We start from the raw sequence: 17,196 nt of genomic DNA, 5'->3' as shown, positions 1-17,196 counted from the left end.
AGTGATGCCCAGCAGCAACAGGAAAGGCACACACTTTCTGTGCAAACTGCCTCAGTTCTATGGATCAACGGCTCTCAACCTCTTTCACACAGTGCCCCGTACTACAACAGGAAAATGTTGGGGATCACCCCCGCGTCTAGCCATGAGGTCTCTCACTGCCCTGGGCCTGTCCAAAACAAGGGGTCTCTCTGCCTGGTCTCAGACAGCTCTATCTAAACAGCACTCTCACAGAGCTCTGCTCTTCAGTCCCTAAAAGGCCAAAGGACTTTGAGAACTAAGACTTGCAGGCAGTCCAGAGTGCTAACATGCCTATGCGTTGCACAAGGACTTTAAGTTATCTGTCACTTAAGAGCCACTGGATCCACTATTATTTGGTGGTGAACGTGCTCTGGGATTGAAGGCCTGGTACGGAAAAGTGTATTCAGCTGAAGGTCGCGCAGGGTCCTCTTCAGCTTGGGTCACAATTCTACCAGCAGACTGCTGCAGTCACGAACACAAACAGATTCAGCCCCTTTAAAGGGCTGCCCCTCACTCCATGGACCACTTTGGAACTTGGAAATGGAGCAAATATACAGAGCCATCAAATCGATATTGAAAAGGAATAAAATTGATGGCCTCTGTAGACACAGGAGTTAACATGCCCAAATACCCTCTCTTCTGTCTTACAAGAATAGCATTTATGCACCTATTTCAAACCACCTGCCAGACTCTTTCAAGGCCTGAGGACACCCAGCGATTTAGTTCTCCTTCTCTGGCTAGCATAAGCCTTTGGACTCTCATCCTGCTGAAAAGGGGCTGAAGTTCTGGACGGGAGTCACAGATGAAGGCAACATTGTGTGACACATTCTAATAATCTTTGATGAGGAGCTCTGCATGCATCTGACTATCCTGCCTCCAGATATCTTCCCTCAGCTCCAGCGCACATCTCACAAAACGTATTTCCTAAGCCTCTGGCATTAGCCATATTTCATTGAAACAAGGATTTAGCTGAAAACGGCACAGAAACAAACTGGGCCTCCACATTACTGAAGTGACAAAGAAACACTCTCCCTATCTGACTAGAAGTGTGACATTTAGTCCTAGACGCTGGCCTTCACATATCCTAGACTGCTCTGTGGATAAGGTGAAGTTTGTATTTTTGTGAGTTTTAATATAGCACCATTAGGACAAATGGCACTTTACAGGCAAAGGAGACAAGAACCCTGGCCCAAGGAAATTACCATCTACATGTATGCAAATTAATCTGAATAAGATTGATAACATTGGGTAAGGGGCAATAATACCAGGGAATACCACCTCTGTAAGCAAGGTTTCTGCAATGTATGAAAAGCTGCCATGATACTGATCCTTCTGCTTTAATTTTAATGAGCTAAAACAGGCACTAATTACTTTCCTAATACAGGCAAAAAATTGTGTACCTGTAATTTGGCTATGCAGAATGTTCCCAGTGTTTCAGCTGTGCCATAAACTTACATAATAAACTCCATTTGCATGGTAAATGCAAACTCATCTTTATAAGGGGTAGGTAAGGTTGTCTCTTTTTCACACTAAGGAGGGCTGTATAATAAATCTTTCAGATCATGTAGCATGCTGCAAAGGGCTGTGCACTTTGTTCTGCATTAAGTCATAGAGTTCATATTCTCCGGACGAATAAAGCAGCGATAAAATATATTGGCCCTCATTGATTCAGTTTTATCTACAAGCTCTATTGAAGAGGCACACCATGCATTTGGCATCCAGCCTTAATTCTCAACTTCAACCTGTTTGCCTCGGTCTGATCCTTACTGTTATTTTAACCTTACTAAACAAGAAATAATTTTCTCTTTCTTTCTTGCAGCAGGAATTATACAGCATAGAAATCATCACCCGATGCCCCGTGTTTTGTAGAAGTACACGGAGATTTGGACTGGTGAACCTTCAGGTTTGCTTAGGGTGACCAGGTAAGTGTGAAAAATCAGGGCAGAGAAGGGGGAATAATAGGGCCCTATGTAAGACAAAGCCCTTAATATTGGGACATCTGGTCACCCCAGGTTTAGGAGCCGCAAAGGGAGCTACCATACAGACAATTAAAGCTTGGGCCCTGGGTTTTACTCCTTGTTCCCTGCACTAAGCCCTGTAAGGGGGAAGGAGAAAGTGTCTTGTCTCTCAAACAACATCCTTCTGGCCAAGGAGGGATTAAAGAGGAGAGGAAAAATGGGGGAGGGGTGTTGAAGTATAACCCTTTTCCGCTTCCTCCACTGCCATCGTGGCTCAATATTTAATTTTCAAAGGAGTTGAACACCTGCTGCTCCCACTGATTCTAGTGGAAGCTGCAAGCGTTCAACACTTTTGGAAAAATCAGGTCTCTACTGTCTACTTTGGTATGTTTTTTGAGTCACAAGAAAACACCCTTTCATGGCATGCCTTCCAGCTCAGATTCTGTAACCCAGGTCCTCTTGCGTAGTTTACTGAAATTAGATTATGATCCATAAGGATCAAGTAGAATTTTGAATACTTAGGGGTTTGACACAGGACTCATATTCTTAACAGTAATTAGCATGTGATTTACTATCTTCCAAGGAACATTTCTCAAGCACCCTGAAATAAAAAGTTCACAGCTGATTTTAATTGGGGCCATATTGCAGTCACACAGACAGGATGACTTGCATCAGAGCAAAATCCAACAGATCAAGGTTAACGCATACAGGATAATAGAAAGCCCTGGAGCGAAAACCACACTGTAATTCACTCCAGGGGCTGCACTGCCATCAAGAACAGCAAGAGTAGTTCAAGAGGCTTACAAATGACAGCAGTCACATGAGTCAGCTTCAGCCAAACATTTACTGCCCAACTCTTCCGTACTCGCAGCAAAGCTGGACCTCCAGACATTTAAAAAAAAAATTGACTTTGGAATTTTTTGAACTGTTAGTGACTTAACATTTCCTTTCTGTGTCGTCAATGGCTGGGCATTACAGCTCTCTGGAGAGCTCGCTAATACCCTTCCATTGACGTTAGGGACATAATAGCCTGTCGTGGAAATCAGTGAAAGGGAATCTGTTGCATTTGACCGTTTGGGGGAGAGTGCAGCAAAACGTCAGCAAGTCCAAAAAGCATTTCTCCAAAACATCCGTGTTTACAAGCAGTCTCAGTCAGATTTGAAAAGGCGCAAATGATGGTGAATCACTTTCACTTGCCTTTGAGAACCATATTTAATCCCCATCTAGAAGAGAATCTCATTCATAAGAATCTTACAGCCTGGGATCCTTTCAGATAAAATAAAGGGCTTTACAAACTGATATATAAATACACTCAAGAGATTGTTGTTTGCAGTTCTGAAATGCAGCAACAGTTTAACGGTGTGCTGCAACGAACTTCACAACAGTTAGGAAAGAGAATGGAAGAATGACATACTCGGCTGAAACTGCAGTAGAAATTTAGGCAAGAAGATTGTAATTATCCATCTTAGAGTGGCCAGCACCTCTTGCACTTAGCCACAGAAAAAAAGGGACCCCCAACCAAATCATAAGCATCATTTCCAGTCGCATCTAGAAGGTTTTGGATATCTCCTTTCAAAAATATAGACCTCCCTCGCTTGAAAGTCTGAGAAGATCATACAAAGTGCAAAATGATTTGACTACTCGGTCACTGAACGCTGAATTGTGTCGTGGAAGAAAGGTGATTCAAGATATGATTTTTTAGTGATCACTTAAAGTCAATCTTGTATTGTTGAGTACTGCTCCACACAACCCTTAAAAGGTGCTTTGGTTTAATGGGCTTGGCAATTTTGGCTCAAATAACATCACCTGTCATCCATATGTAACTTTTCTTCCTTAACCAGCTGATTACTAAAGAAAGTCAAACCAAAACTCTCCATTTTCTACTTCTTCATCCTGACAAAGTCAAGGCATCACATTTGCTCTAGCATCCCACCTGTCCTACCACAGACTGACATCTCTCTGCACCTCTCAGCCTAAACTGAGGAAAGGGATCTAGGGTTGAAATGATGGTCTGTGTGCACAGATCTTTCTCTATTACTCTCCTGAATCACAATGACCAAAACTAAACATCTTGGTCAGTACAGGACAGGCTATTTCAAAAGCTTTGGTATGTCAACTTCAGATGACTTTGGGGAGACTGTTCAGACTATTCCATGGATCTATGGACTACAGTACTATATTACCATAACACATGGCCACACCTTGCCTTTTGCTGTTATTGGAGACATTTCGGAACCGGGCCATAGCCTTAGTTTATCAAACTTCTCCCACCATTGCAAATTCCTATGACCCTCTACCTAGGGCCATGTCTACACTACCACTTATGTCGGGGAAACGTATGTCACTCAGGGGTGTGAAAAAAAAGCCACCCCTCTGAGCGACATACGTTTTGCTCGCATACGTGGTAGCGTGCACAGCACTATGTCGGCAGGAGAGCTTCTCCCACTGACAGAGCTCCTGCCGCGCATTGAGGTAGTTTCATTCGGTCGAAGGGAGCACTCTCTCCCGTCGGCGTAGAGCAGCTACCTGAGCAATCTTGCAGCGGCACAGCTGCATCAGTACAGCCTCGCTAGTGTAGACATGGCCTGAGCCTTCTCTGTGACTCAGATTGTCACATCAGCCGTCTGTTTAATCCAGCATGAATAGGAAGAGCGAGCAGGCAACGCTGTTGCATTTCATCTTGTTGCTGGCACTGGGCTCCCGATGGCAATCGGGTCTTTTCCCTTCAATCTAAATACATTTGGATTTGAAAGAAATTAAAAAAAAGACTACAGGAACTCAAAACACTGAGCAGGCTTTGGAAGCAGCTACAAGAAGTGAAAGGGCAGACTGCAAGGTTACATTTTATTTTAAATTCTATGACAACTATCCTCACTCTGACAGACAAACATTTCAGACCCTGAATGATCCAGAGAATATCCTGGGACCGACATGGTCACAACACCATCGCATACCTGAATTATACAGTCATGTTGGCCCATGTGTCATTGTGTCTAAAAGCTAATGTAGATGAAGCCAGTGCTTTTACATTTGACTTTGCTATTGTTTCATAGACTCACCCAGCTCCATACTGGGGCTGGGAGAGAAGAGTTCACTCGGCCAGTCTCTAAGGAACAGACAGCAGCAGTGAGAAAGTGATCACAGACCGTGGAGAAGGTTCATTACCAACATTATGGTACTGGCTTGGACCACAAAAACCCTAGAATATACCTGTATCTGACACTTGTCTCTCATCTGTCTAGAAAGGGAAAGGTTGGCTTAGAGGCTGGTTTGTTTTAACCACTGCTTGAAGTGGGGAAAATTAAATGCCACTTCACTGTAGTAATATCACTCCAACTCCCACTCTATGGGAAGGGTATGTACCAGAGCAGAGCTGTGGGTATCCCTGCGCATCTCATGGATATCACCATCTCCATGTGTATCTGTATCCATTTCATCATATTCTCTCCTTCCTTCTTTTTTTTCTCTCTCCCTCCACCTGTTCCAAACAAAACAAAAACTACACCTTCCAACATGACAATAGTGGCCTTCTTCAGAGAAGATAGAATCTCACCTTTGACCACCAGGTGGCACTCAAGAGTCACAAAAATGAACCCCCTCCCCAAACTTTCACCTCCAGGATGCCGCCAGGTTTTCCCCAAAATGTGTAGCAACAGATCTCAAGGTGGCATCTGAACTTGGAGTGTTGAGCAGCAGCTCACAGCGTCCTCTGCCAAGTCCCCTGACTTACCCATTATTTTATGGGTCCAATGACACACACAGTCACCATGAAGAAAGAAAACATTTTGGGAACCTTGATATTGCTCATGAAGGATGGTGCATTTCAGAAATATCTCAGCTATATTTTCCAAAGTGTGGTGGCCACTTTTTTCTTTTAGCTTATTTGGAGAAAAATATAAATACAGGATGAGCTAAAGAAGAGTGTTGTACCGATGGGAGTTTGCCAACACCTACAGAAAGTTACTTGTAGATCCCATGGCATTCAAGGGAGGAGAGAGAGATTTGAAGACCCGTTAAGACTGTTTTCCCATCAGGCAGGTGTGGTGCAGAATGTAAACACGAGACTACTGGTTCGTCTTCAGTCTAGGTCCCCTCTAACATAGACCCTTAGCAGTCCTTATCAGGCCTTCTTATAAGGCTCCCTATAATTTTTAATAGAGGTGACTTTGGAGGCCCTTTAACTTAAAAGTAAAACCATGAATCTTTTGATCACAGTCTACAATATGTAGAATTAATTTTATGTTAAGATTCTGGTCACCCATTCTAATTCTCATGTTCTATCATTGAACATAGTACTGTGCCAGCCTCTACACACAAGCATAATGTTATAGATTAATAATTGAGCAAGAATTGAATGTAAGAGGGCCACATTTAGCTAATAATATTATTGCTCTGACACTTGTTTGCTTGATTCTGCAAGACCTATGTCATTACCCTCTGGAGAAAGTCCAAGAGGCACCAAGAAAATCTTCAAGAGATGGTAACATCTAATGGACTAATTTTCCTTTACAAGAATTAAGGTCAAAACATCACTATGGATCCAGTTTTAGCCACAAAGGGGAAAAATGAGTAGAATACCATATTTCCCACCCCTTCTAGTCTCTCAATAATGATTTTTAAATATTGTCCATTTATTAAGTGATCTTCATTCAAAGATTTCAAAACATTTTACAAAAAGATGGCTATCCCCATGTTACCAATAGAGAAACAGATACAAGAGAGAGAAAGTGGTATTCCTCGAGACAACAAAGCCCAGGCTGGAGTTGAGAACAGAACCTAGGCTCTTAACTTTGTCCCCTGGCTTAACAGGTACATCAGGAAAGTGCATAAAGTCAAGTACATGATGAGTTGTTGTCACCTGCTAACCACGAAGACCTATTCTAACCGAAAATAAAATCTGAGCCCTCTCCACAGTCCCTCTCTATTAATTTGGCAGTGTTACGCAGCCACCTTTAGTAAAAGCCAGAAAACTACCAGGCCCTTTGGGGGCCTCTCACAGGTTTCATTCTATTTCAGTGTTTAAACAAATGTATTTTGTTAAAGTTGAAATCAATCATCAACCTTTTACATGACCAGCTCCCCAGGGCTCTTACTGAAGTCATAGCGGAGTCCCAGAGGAAACCACTGTGTACCAAGACAATCATGGAAAGTTTCTTCAGTTCGGTTTCCTGACAACACCCTTTACATCTTGGAAACTACTGAAGTAGCCAAATCAGGATGCACAATACTGCACATCAAAAGGACAGATAAGAGAAGCACTGATCACCCAACGAAAGAAAACATTAACTGAGCCTCAAGAATTCCCCCTGCACTGCTGAACAGAGCATCCTTCACGATAACGAGAAGCAGGAATAAAATGAAGATGCAGACTGAACTCTTCTCATGAAAAGTGGGGAGGGGAAAAGGAGCATATAGCATGGAAAGCCTGCTAGCGTTAACGGTTAAGCCAGTCAATTTCTCTGCTTACCTACAGTTAGTTCCACTGCTCAGAATGCAAGCTCCTTGAGACAGATAACCTGTATTATATACTTGCACTATGAGGGCCTGAGCACATTGCAGAGATTAGTTACTTATCTGACAGCACCAGAGGAAGCCAGCAGTTTATATAGTCAAGAGCCATAATGTTTAACCAGCATGCAGCTACCCTATCTACTCTCTGTAGAGTAATAGCAGCAAGATATTTGTCTTGTGTCTCTAATGCGCTTGTAGCAATATCCAACTAAAATCAAATTAGGGGTCCAGAAGAGAAACCTCCTTTTCCTCCAGATCTGCTAGTAACCACGTACCCTATTGCAAAGTTGCTGTCTTCCCTCCAATCCACAATACGACAGATGAAGAGCGTAGTGGAGTAGTCCTCAGGCCTGCTCACAAAGTCTGGAGGGCAGTCTGCCAAAGACACATAGGCTCTAGGCACTCGGTGGTCCACAGGTGAGAACATGGCACACTTCTTGAAGAGTTCACTGCTCTTGTCTGCCAGCAGTTTGATGAAGCCCGTAGCTGCTCTGGAATGCTTCTTCTCTAAGATACAGACCACCTAGAACAATCACAGGATTTCTACAGTTATCACCGTCAGAGAAACTTTCATGTCCTATAACAGAATAATGGTGAAAGGAGAACACAAAGGCATAGCAGAACATCTTGGAAATTCAGAAGACACAAAACATTTCCCTGCCCCTCCCCCACTTTTTTTTTTTTTTTTTTTTTTAAACAGTGCCTATTTACAAAGTGATTTCCTGCACCAAACAAAGCGTGCCATCTTGCTCACGGCGATGGTGGAACTGTGCATCTCCCAAGTGTTAGCTCTTTATGGCACTTTTCTTAATTACAGAATAAAACCAGACAAGCAGCAGTACATTACCACAATGTACAAGTCACTTCTGTAAAATCTTCCCCTTGTATACTCACTGCTCAACAATCAGTGCAGAAAGACCAGTCCAAAAACGATGCCTCTGTGGATCCAATGCTAACTACAGGAGAGGAAAGGGCACACTGCGGGGAGTTTGGCAGACATTTTTTCCCTGTGCTTCTCCAGAGTTAGGGCTTTATACAAAATGGCTTTAAAAAAAAATAATAAATTGCATTCCATTAAATGTCACTTTCCACAGATGTATTCATACTGGGTATATTTTTTGTAGGCCCATATAAATCACTGGATACAAGCCGAAATATTATCGCTAATTGTCTGGGTTTATTCAGAGCAATCCTTTTAGAAGGGCTGAAGATTCACTTCTCAGTGAAATCTGGAATGTAGGAATCACCATACTGGCTGAGATCAGAGGACAATCTAGTCCAGCTCCCTGTCTCTGGCAGTAGCCAGACCCAGATGTTTCTGACACCCCTGCGGCAGGTGTGTGATAAGATGAGATCTCTGTGAGGGCAGATTATCTCTTAATAGTTAGAGAGCACCGTAAACGTGAAGTTTAATATCCCTTCCAAAACCATTATAATTAATTATGGGAGCTTTCACTATTCTTGATATCCATATAAACGTCCAATCCCTTTTTGAATCTTGCTAAGTAATTTTGTATAATAAACAAATGCATTTTAAACCAGGGTAATTGGCAAAAATGGCACAGTACTCAAGCTTTTATCAGACTGTGAAGAAAATATTCCTACACAGGGGAATTGGATTCAACGAACACTAGCAGAAGATTGCAGGGAGGCCAAAGGCAGGGCTAGTTCAGAGCATAATGCTGTTCAAGCCCTTCTGACGTGAAAGATAGATCGTTATTCCAATGAGACGCTACCTTTGCTGTCCTCTGAAGAAACTTCTCCGGAAGAAGCCTTGGATTGTTCTCCTTGGAGACATCTTCTTGCTTTGCACCTAGTGCACAACCCCTCTCTGCGTCCCTCACTATATCAAACAAAGCGAGAGAGAGAGGTTACTTTAGTACATCTTCCATCATCAATTTGCTTTAGTCTTTTGCTGTCAATTCTAATCCAGACTTCAAGTACAAGTTTTAAATGAAGGGAACAAACTTGACTGAATGTCAAAATATCCCAGCAATAAATGTCATTTAATATTTCTCCAGGCCAAAATGAAGAACAGATATATGTTCACTTATTGTGGACATCTGCAAAACAAAGTCAAAATAAACCCAAATTTTACAAGTACAGCTATACCAGCCATAATAAACAAAACAGTGGAAGACACATTCTATTTATTAAATTTAAAAAAACCTGCTTGAATTTCCTGGCTTTTCTTAGTTGGTGTCATTAACTTAACATTATACAAATAGTCCTTTAAGTACTTACATCCATTTAATATTTAATTTCCTTTGAAAAACCTTATGCAAGGTTATAAAATACATATTTATCCTAGAAATTGAAACCACATCTCACTAGTTGACACTCTTCGGCCATGGACCAGGGGTATTAAAAAGCCTCAAGAAAAGTAATCGCTTCATATGACCAATAGTCACATTTTTTCTTCCTGTTAATTTCCTTCACCAGATACCAGGAATGTTTAAGCCAACTGCCAACCAAATTTAGTTTTGAGTTTCAAACCATGCAAGTATCCAACACAGGTAAGAGGCACGTGTTAGTGCGTCTGGTATTTACAAACTGCTAACGCAATCTTTCATTTGGTAAGAGAAGTTTGAGGGTGGACTCTCGAATGGCAAGTTACAGGTTTTATCCTTTTGAAAGTGCCTTTAGAATGGAAACAGAAACACAACCTTTACTGTATAACTAGGGGAGGTGAAACTCCTCATTTTCTCCCTGGTGTTGAAACTCCATCTATCTATGACATGTTCACTTAACATAGGATCCGGATTGTTCTGGAGAATATTGTTTTCCAAAAAGGACCAGCCCTCTGGCTGCGAGTTTAAGGGAAAGTAACTGTCAATGGTCTTTTCTTAAAAGGAACAAGAGAAAGATATAAAGTTCTGCAGGATGCCAAAAATGCTCATATGCACACCAGAAAGACTCCAGGACAGAGTTTCTAAAGCAGAAATACAGGCCCACAAAAGACGCCCATCTGTCCAACAAGACTCCCATCAATGGAACTTGCTGGTGACATGATGGGTGAATGGTGAGCTGTCTCAGTCTGGGAATGGCTGCAGCTGCCAGGATTGCAGAGAAGTCAGTCAGCTCCATGTGACTGAAATATTCCTCAGAACTCAGAGCTAATGTGGAACACAGAAGAACGCCCTTATATTTACAGGCAGTTCCGTAGGCAACTGCTGTGCAGTGCCATCAAGAGGGTACCTTCACAGATGGGCAAACTTCCATACCTGGAACATTTTGCCGTTAGGCGAGATTATACTAGCAGTCATTTCACAGCAACTGCTATCCCTATATCGATACACCCATTTTCATAACTTTTCCCCAAATCTGCCTTTTGGGATGAAGTTCTTCAGGCTTATGCTCTGCCCAAAGGTGAATTTTTAAGAAGAGTTTGAGCAAAGAGGAATTTTTATGAAGAGTGTGTGAAAGGAAGAAGGAGAAAGGGGTAAAAAAAAATCCCTCTCCTTTTTAAAAATGTAATCCCATTTTCCTCCCAGATCATCTGACCTTGAATTGACCCATCAATAGTATTCGGTGAAGGGTAAATCACAATGGATGTCATGATGACAAACAAGTTTGAAAAAACTGCTTGGCTAATAAACTATTTTAAAATAGGAGAATACTCTGGTTATGATCCTAAGCAACAGGGAGGATACAGCAAGGCAACATTTAACATTTCTGCGAAACAGAGATCGTATCAGGCAACAATTTTGAAAAGCTGAACGCAAGTAAAGCTGTTTTTAAACGTGAATTTTTAAGAATATTCTACATGCCTGAGATAATCTTAAAGAAGATAAGGCCTGTACATACAAACAACACATCCTAACAATTAGTTAATGGTACTGAGTTTATAATGTTGCTATCAAAAAGACAGTTCCTAACGCACAGGATGCGACAACCAAAAATTAAGAAACACTAGCAGATTATGGAGGTGAACTAGCTTGGTATTTTTCCAAAGACTATATTAAAGCATGCCTAACAAGAAGCATAGGGATTTACTGTAACGAGTCTGCAGGCTGGACGAGCGATTAGAGCGACAGCAAGGAAGACAAAACTTACTTTTCAGTGTGACACAATGGGGATGCTGCAGTCAACATGGAGTAGGAAAGAACGAGATACGTGCAAGGACAACTACGATGAAAATTTCCAGGAACAATGTTCTAGAAATATTTTCTTGGATGGGGGTAAAGCTTTGTGAAATTGTCTCTTTTACACCTTACCCTCAGATTCCCATTTCTCAACAAAGTCACTCACATTTATCAGCTGTTCCAACAGACAGATTTGCCTACCACTTGGACAAAAAGGAACAAGTAAAACCAGTAACCTGTTCTCAGAAGACATGGCCTGTGCACGTGAACACATGGGATACGTACATGCCAAGCATAGAACCATGCAGCACAGAACTGCCTACTGGGAGCACGAATTCTCACTGTGACACCTGGTAGAATCTACCCTGTCAGCCACAGGCAGAGACAATCAGAGGCCCTTGAAAACCAGTGTCCTTGAGGCAGAATGCTATCTCCATGTTTCAATGCCTTGGCCATACTCACCAGAAAATCCTGAGCCCATCAGCCAGAGATTCAGCAAAGAGATTGGAGCCTGTGACCAAATCTTCAAGAGAAGTCAAGGAAGTCAATCCTGAATCTGCTTGTTCCCATACATGTTCCTTATCAGTGTCTGTATCTGAAAGGCATACTTTCTAGTGAGCATGATGCTTCTCAAACAGGAGATGGGATGAGATGAGAACATGGTGCCCTGGGGCTCTTGGATAAAATAAGCAAAAAGATGCAGTCTTTTCTAAGTGAACCTCCTAGCAGGAGCTGGCCAATGTGAGGCAGAAGAAGGCTACTGCCAAAAGGATCGCACCAAAGGGACTAAAGGACAACAGTAACAAAGACACATGCACAAAGGTGCCCCAAGGAGATGGCCAGAGTGGCAAACCTCTAGCCACTTTGGATGAAGCAGTATTATCCTTTGAGGCAGAGTGGATGTCAGAGATCTGAAATCCACCTGGCTGAGCTGGCAGATCCCAGGCTTCTGCACTAAAAAGATTCCTCTGTGGCTGAAGAAAGGAGAGAAGAAACAAGGGGCTAGAGGTGCCAGAATCAAAGGAAGGCCTGGCACAGAAGTTCTGCTGTAGACAACTTTGTCACAGACATCTGAACCGGCACCTCAGTCTGTTCTGAAGGCCCCTTTTGGCTCCATCGGCACCAGGCGGTGTTCATTTGGCCCTACTGGAAAATGCTGTTCTACAGGGGCCAGAGTTGGAGCAGAGGTGAGCACCCAAACACGTGGGGGAACTACAGAGGCCATTCTCAAAGGAAAGAGAAGATCTGAAAGAAGGTGGCTTTTGAGCAAAGGAGCGGGGATGGGAAGAAGTTCTCTGCCTTATGACAAACCAAAACTGAATTATTCTGACCCCTTTACTATAGTGGTTATCCAATGGCTATTTAATATTTCCACCCTCTGAAATGTCACGTTTTCTGAGGAAGATTTACTATGTTAGCTTGGGCAATACTTCATAAGCTTATCTTACAGTGAAAAAAAATTCAGCAGCAAGAACCCAGTGTAACTCTGTTATAAACTCCTTGTTTTCCTTTCAGCAATTATCTGACAAACCAAAATGGTCATAGTTTTACTTAAACAATTATGCACTAACTTCAAGGTACCTCTCAAATTAGTTATGTCATTACCAGCAAATTAGATTCAGCACTTGTAGCATTTGCATCCCTCTCTAAAAGATCAGTTTGAACAGTTCTCATATGTAGTCAGATGTATCTGGCAACTATTCATGGTCTCACATATTAAAAACAACCCCACAAAATGTCCTAGTACAATCAGATTACTATGACACTAACAGGTGGCTAAAGCGGCCCTACAGCCATCAGACTAAAATCCTTATTAGTGGTGACAGATCCAAAATTACTTTCTCCAGGTACGCACTGGTCACTATGGAAATCTGCAATTCCTTCCAGAAGGAACGCAATTAAAGATGCAATATCCACTTGCAAATGAAAATACATCAGAGTTTCAAATCTCAAAAACAACTGACTGGGGAAAAAAATTCTCCCTTACAGGATGGAAAGAAGAAACAATTCCTGAATGCTTACTATTTCAGCTAGAAAAATCTTAAATAAAACGACTTAGCTCATTCCACGTGGACTTGACTTTCCCGACTGAAGACACACTACTGGCATCGATCCAGGTCCAAACACAGAACCTGCACTTCAGATCCAGGTGCTCCTTATACTACACAGATTGGTTGGTACACGTGACTCAGTAGCAGGAAAAGTTTGCTGTTTGTTAATGAAGTAATAGACTTTTCACTTCTCTGGTGTTTGTTTAATTGGGCAGCTTTAGGTACTTGATGTTTCTGTACCAGAACATCAGCAAAGTGACTTCAACAAGAATACATTGGTGGTTAGTAGATTTAATCTCAGAGATGGTGCACCACTCTCAACAGGGAAGTGTTTTTCAAAGATTTTATCTATACCAATATAAAGAGCCATGTACTGTAAATAAGAAAATTCCATAAAAACTACACAACTATGTAGAGAATGGCAATTATGCACTTAGATAACACAAACTAGAACAATGATTCATTTTTAATGGACAATCAGAAGGAGCAGCGGCATGATTTAATAGTTAATATCGGGGACTAAAAGGTAGGATATTTGGATTCTGTAACTGGCATTGTTATGGCCTTCTCTGGGATACTGGAAACATCAAGTAACCCGCAACTTGCACTTCTATACAGCAGCGCGGATAAGGCGATTTCAATCATCAATTTTAATCAACTTCTCCATTTGTACTTCAGTTATTTTCTAAAGAAAGGTGCATTCTCATTGGTTGATATGACCATTGAAACATGTTAACTTACAACTGAATAGAGCCTTTACACAAGATTTGGTACATCTTTTTGCTACCGAGGAGGGTGTACTATATACATTGATTTAAGCAATTATCTCTCAATAGTTTCAGATTCTTATTAACTGTACATTTTTAGTATGTTAGAAAATGGTGAATGATATCTTGTTTATTCACTAGATAATTAACTTTTTGCTCATGATTTGTGTCAAGCTTCATTAGGCTGGTAATTGGAATTTAATTAAACACACAAAACAGCATACATAAAAATTGTTTTTATTAAAAAAAACCAAGCCTTTAATACAGTACACACCTGTTGTGCCAGATGTATAAAGCTTGACCTGCAAAGTTAGACGTTTTCCCCCTGATTCTTTCTTTACAAAGTTTACACAGAAAAGCAGCCTTTAAGTCAACGTTTTTGAGAAGCTCATGGATTCGGCATATTTATGTTTTATTTAAACAATTTTAAGAGACTATAAGAAGTTTAGGCCTTAACAAATTTTGTATTCAATTCAGATTTCATTTTAAACAGGTTTATTTTTAAAAAGAAAAAAACAATGTAAACAAAATTTAAAAGTCAGATTTAATTTTTTTTTTTAATCAATTTTCTTGATTTCCCCCCCACACCCAAAATCATTTGTTTTTATCCACCCTGCTATCCAGTACAACATAAGGATCAAATTGCTCATCAGATCCTGATTTGGGGGGTAATAATGAAGATTTTTAAAAGGCGCATACATACGGCCCACCACCACAAAAAAATAAGAACTTTAAATGGCAACATGCCTTCTGCAAGGCAGGACTCGATACCCACACCTAGAGCCACGGCTTCTCAGAAATGCATGTGCAGATCCTGCTAGAGCGAATGGGAGCTGTGTACACATCTGAAAACAGCACTTAACCTTTCCCGCTACAGTGGTGAAAGTCCAATGCTACGCTGAGCGAGTCAGATGGTACTGCCCCAGACTAGATTTTATTCTACTTTTCAATAAGCCACAAAAACGTCCTACTTCGGAAAGCAACACACAAGAAAAAGCATCTGAGTAAGCACTAGACACATGCTTTGTATTCCATCAGTACAATACAAGATTATTTCTGAATTAAGGAACATATTTATCTCACTTTGACTAGACCATCAGTTAGTTGTTTTGACATTTTTAATAATGGATATAGCACATAGTGTCCTACATCAGAACTAATGGTCACTGTGTGAACATGCCCTGAACATAGTTCTCCATGCATGTAATGTACTGAGATAGCTCCGTGTATTTAATAGATCCGTGTATTTAAATAGCAGGGCAGTTTCAAGCCAGACAGTATTCCCAAGACATTTCATAATAGCTATTGTATACACTTTAAAAGCACCAGCAACTTCCTTCATGGTGTTTCCTTTAAGTTTACACTTGAGCAATCTCACCCTGTGATAACCATTCATTGCTAATTCCTGAATGTGCTACACCCATATGGCCAACTGTACCAAAAACGTTTGAAGTTAGAAACTTGCAAGGTTAGGAAGAAGACTGTTGAAGATCCAGAGGCAAGTACTTTATAGGCAGCAGGGATATATCAATCAATACCTAATATCTACAAAAAAGCAGAGCAAAAAGCAATGGCAAAAGGTGTATACTACAGGTTTCCTTCCAAGTATAGGTCTGATAGGCGGTGACAAATACTGTGGAGAGAGACAAAGGTTTAGATTTTCAAAGCTGAGTATGGGATTTCAATTTAAATTAAAGGGAATCATGACTAAATCCCCTACTCTGCTTCCAGAGTCTCAGCCAGAATGAGTATGGCTGCTTACCCACTGTCCATGGCTAGGAGAAAGCTGTGTACCATGCCTCTCTCTGTGCTATATTCCTGCCTAAAGCCTGACTGAGAAGTTTCTAGGATACTGGCAGAGGTCAGGTGTAGAGAAGACAGCTCTTTGCTCGCTCAGAAATGGAAGAGGAGACAGCCAGCATCAATTCACTGGACCAGTTGCGTCCAGAGTATTTTCTTGAGTACCTGTCAAACAGTTGTGTGTTTTAAAATGGACAGAATTATAACCTCTTATGAGAGACTGGCAATCTCTGACCTCTATTCACAGAGAAACTCTCCCTGACTGCGATGGGAACTGTGTACATATGGATAGATGATAGTATATAACCCTTTATCAATGGATTTTGTTTGGGGATGGGGGAAACAAAGGGGGGGGGGACTAGAAAAACCAAAGCTCAAGATGATGAGAAAGCTTATCTTAGTTTCAGATTATCCTACAGAGCATTTCACTAGGAACCTCACATTGCTCTACATGGAACATTTCATTGTGGACAAAGACTGAACTCAACACTGTCAAAATGTGTGTCTAGGTATCTCCATGGACTGAGTACAGGGATAAAAGAACCAGGGCATCAGTTTCAGCCTAGGTCCACAGTGAACAAAACTGTTACAGTCTAAATGCTGTTTGGTGATCTGTGTAAGATGAGCTCAGAGGATTTCAGGCTAACTCTTTCTGGACAGAAGTCCACATCACAAAGCCACCATAGCTGGGCCATCTGCTGGCAGTCTTAGCAGAGCAGCAAATCCCTGAATTGGCTCTGAGACTGCACTACTTTTGACAGCCCCTAAAGCTGATCACTCCAAAACAGGGTCAGGACTTGCACAGTGCTACTGCCAGTAATGGAGGACTTCATTCTCCTGAGCTATCAATGTTGCACCTCTCATGAACACCAGATTCGTTAAATTAAGAAATAGTTTAGGAAATGTTTTCATAACTGTGTTTCATTAAATATTTAACATGCTTGTTTCATTTCCTTTTTTAGGGTATGTATATTATTTTTCTTAAAGTGTTTGTGTCATTTTTTCC

At 41.3% G+C, this 17,196-nt stretch overlaps 1 protein-coding gene across 3 annotated transcripts in view; it reads right to left on the bottom strand.

The window, feature by feature from the left end:
- Window positions 1-17,196, bottom strand: part of DIS3L2 (DIS3 like 3'-5' exoribonuclease 2) — a 282,912-nt gene that overhangs the window by 162,385 nt on the left and 103,331 nt on the right. For all 3 annotated transcript variants that reach the window (XM_048863668.2, XM_048863662.2, XM_048863667.2), the window contains 2 exons: window positions 9,224-9,330; window positions 7,763-8,010 (listed from right to left, as the gene is read on the bottom strand). In XM_048863668.2, the coding sequence (XP_048719625.2) occupies window positions 7,763-8,010; window positions 9,224-9,330 (355 nt within the window). The remainder of the gene's footprint in view (window positions 1-7,762; window positions 8,011-9,223; window positions 9,331-17,196) is intronic.

Source organism: Caretta caretta, chromosome 9, assembly GCF_965140235.1.
Source record: "Caretta caretta isolate rCarCar2 chromosome 9, rCarCar1.hap1, whole genome shotgun sequence".
In the NCBI taxonomy this organism is placed as follows: Eukaryota; Metazoa; Chordata; order Testudines; family Cheloniidae; genus Caretta; species Caretta caretta.
This window is presented reverse-complemented; position numbering and strand designations above follow the sequence as displayed.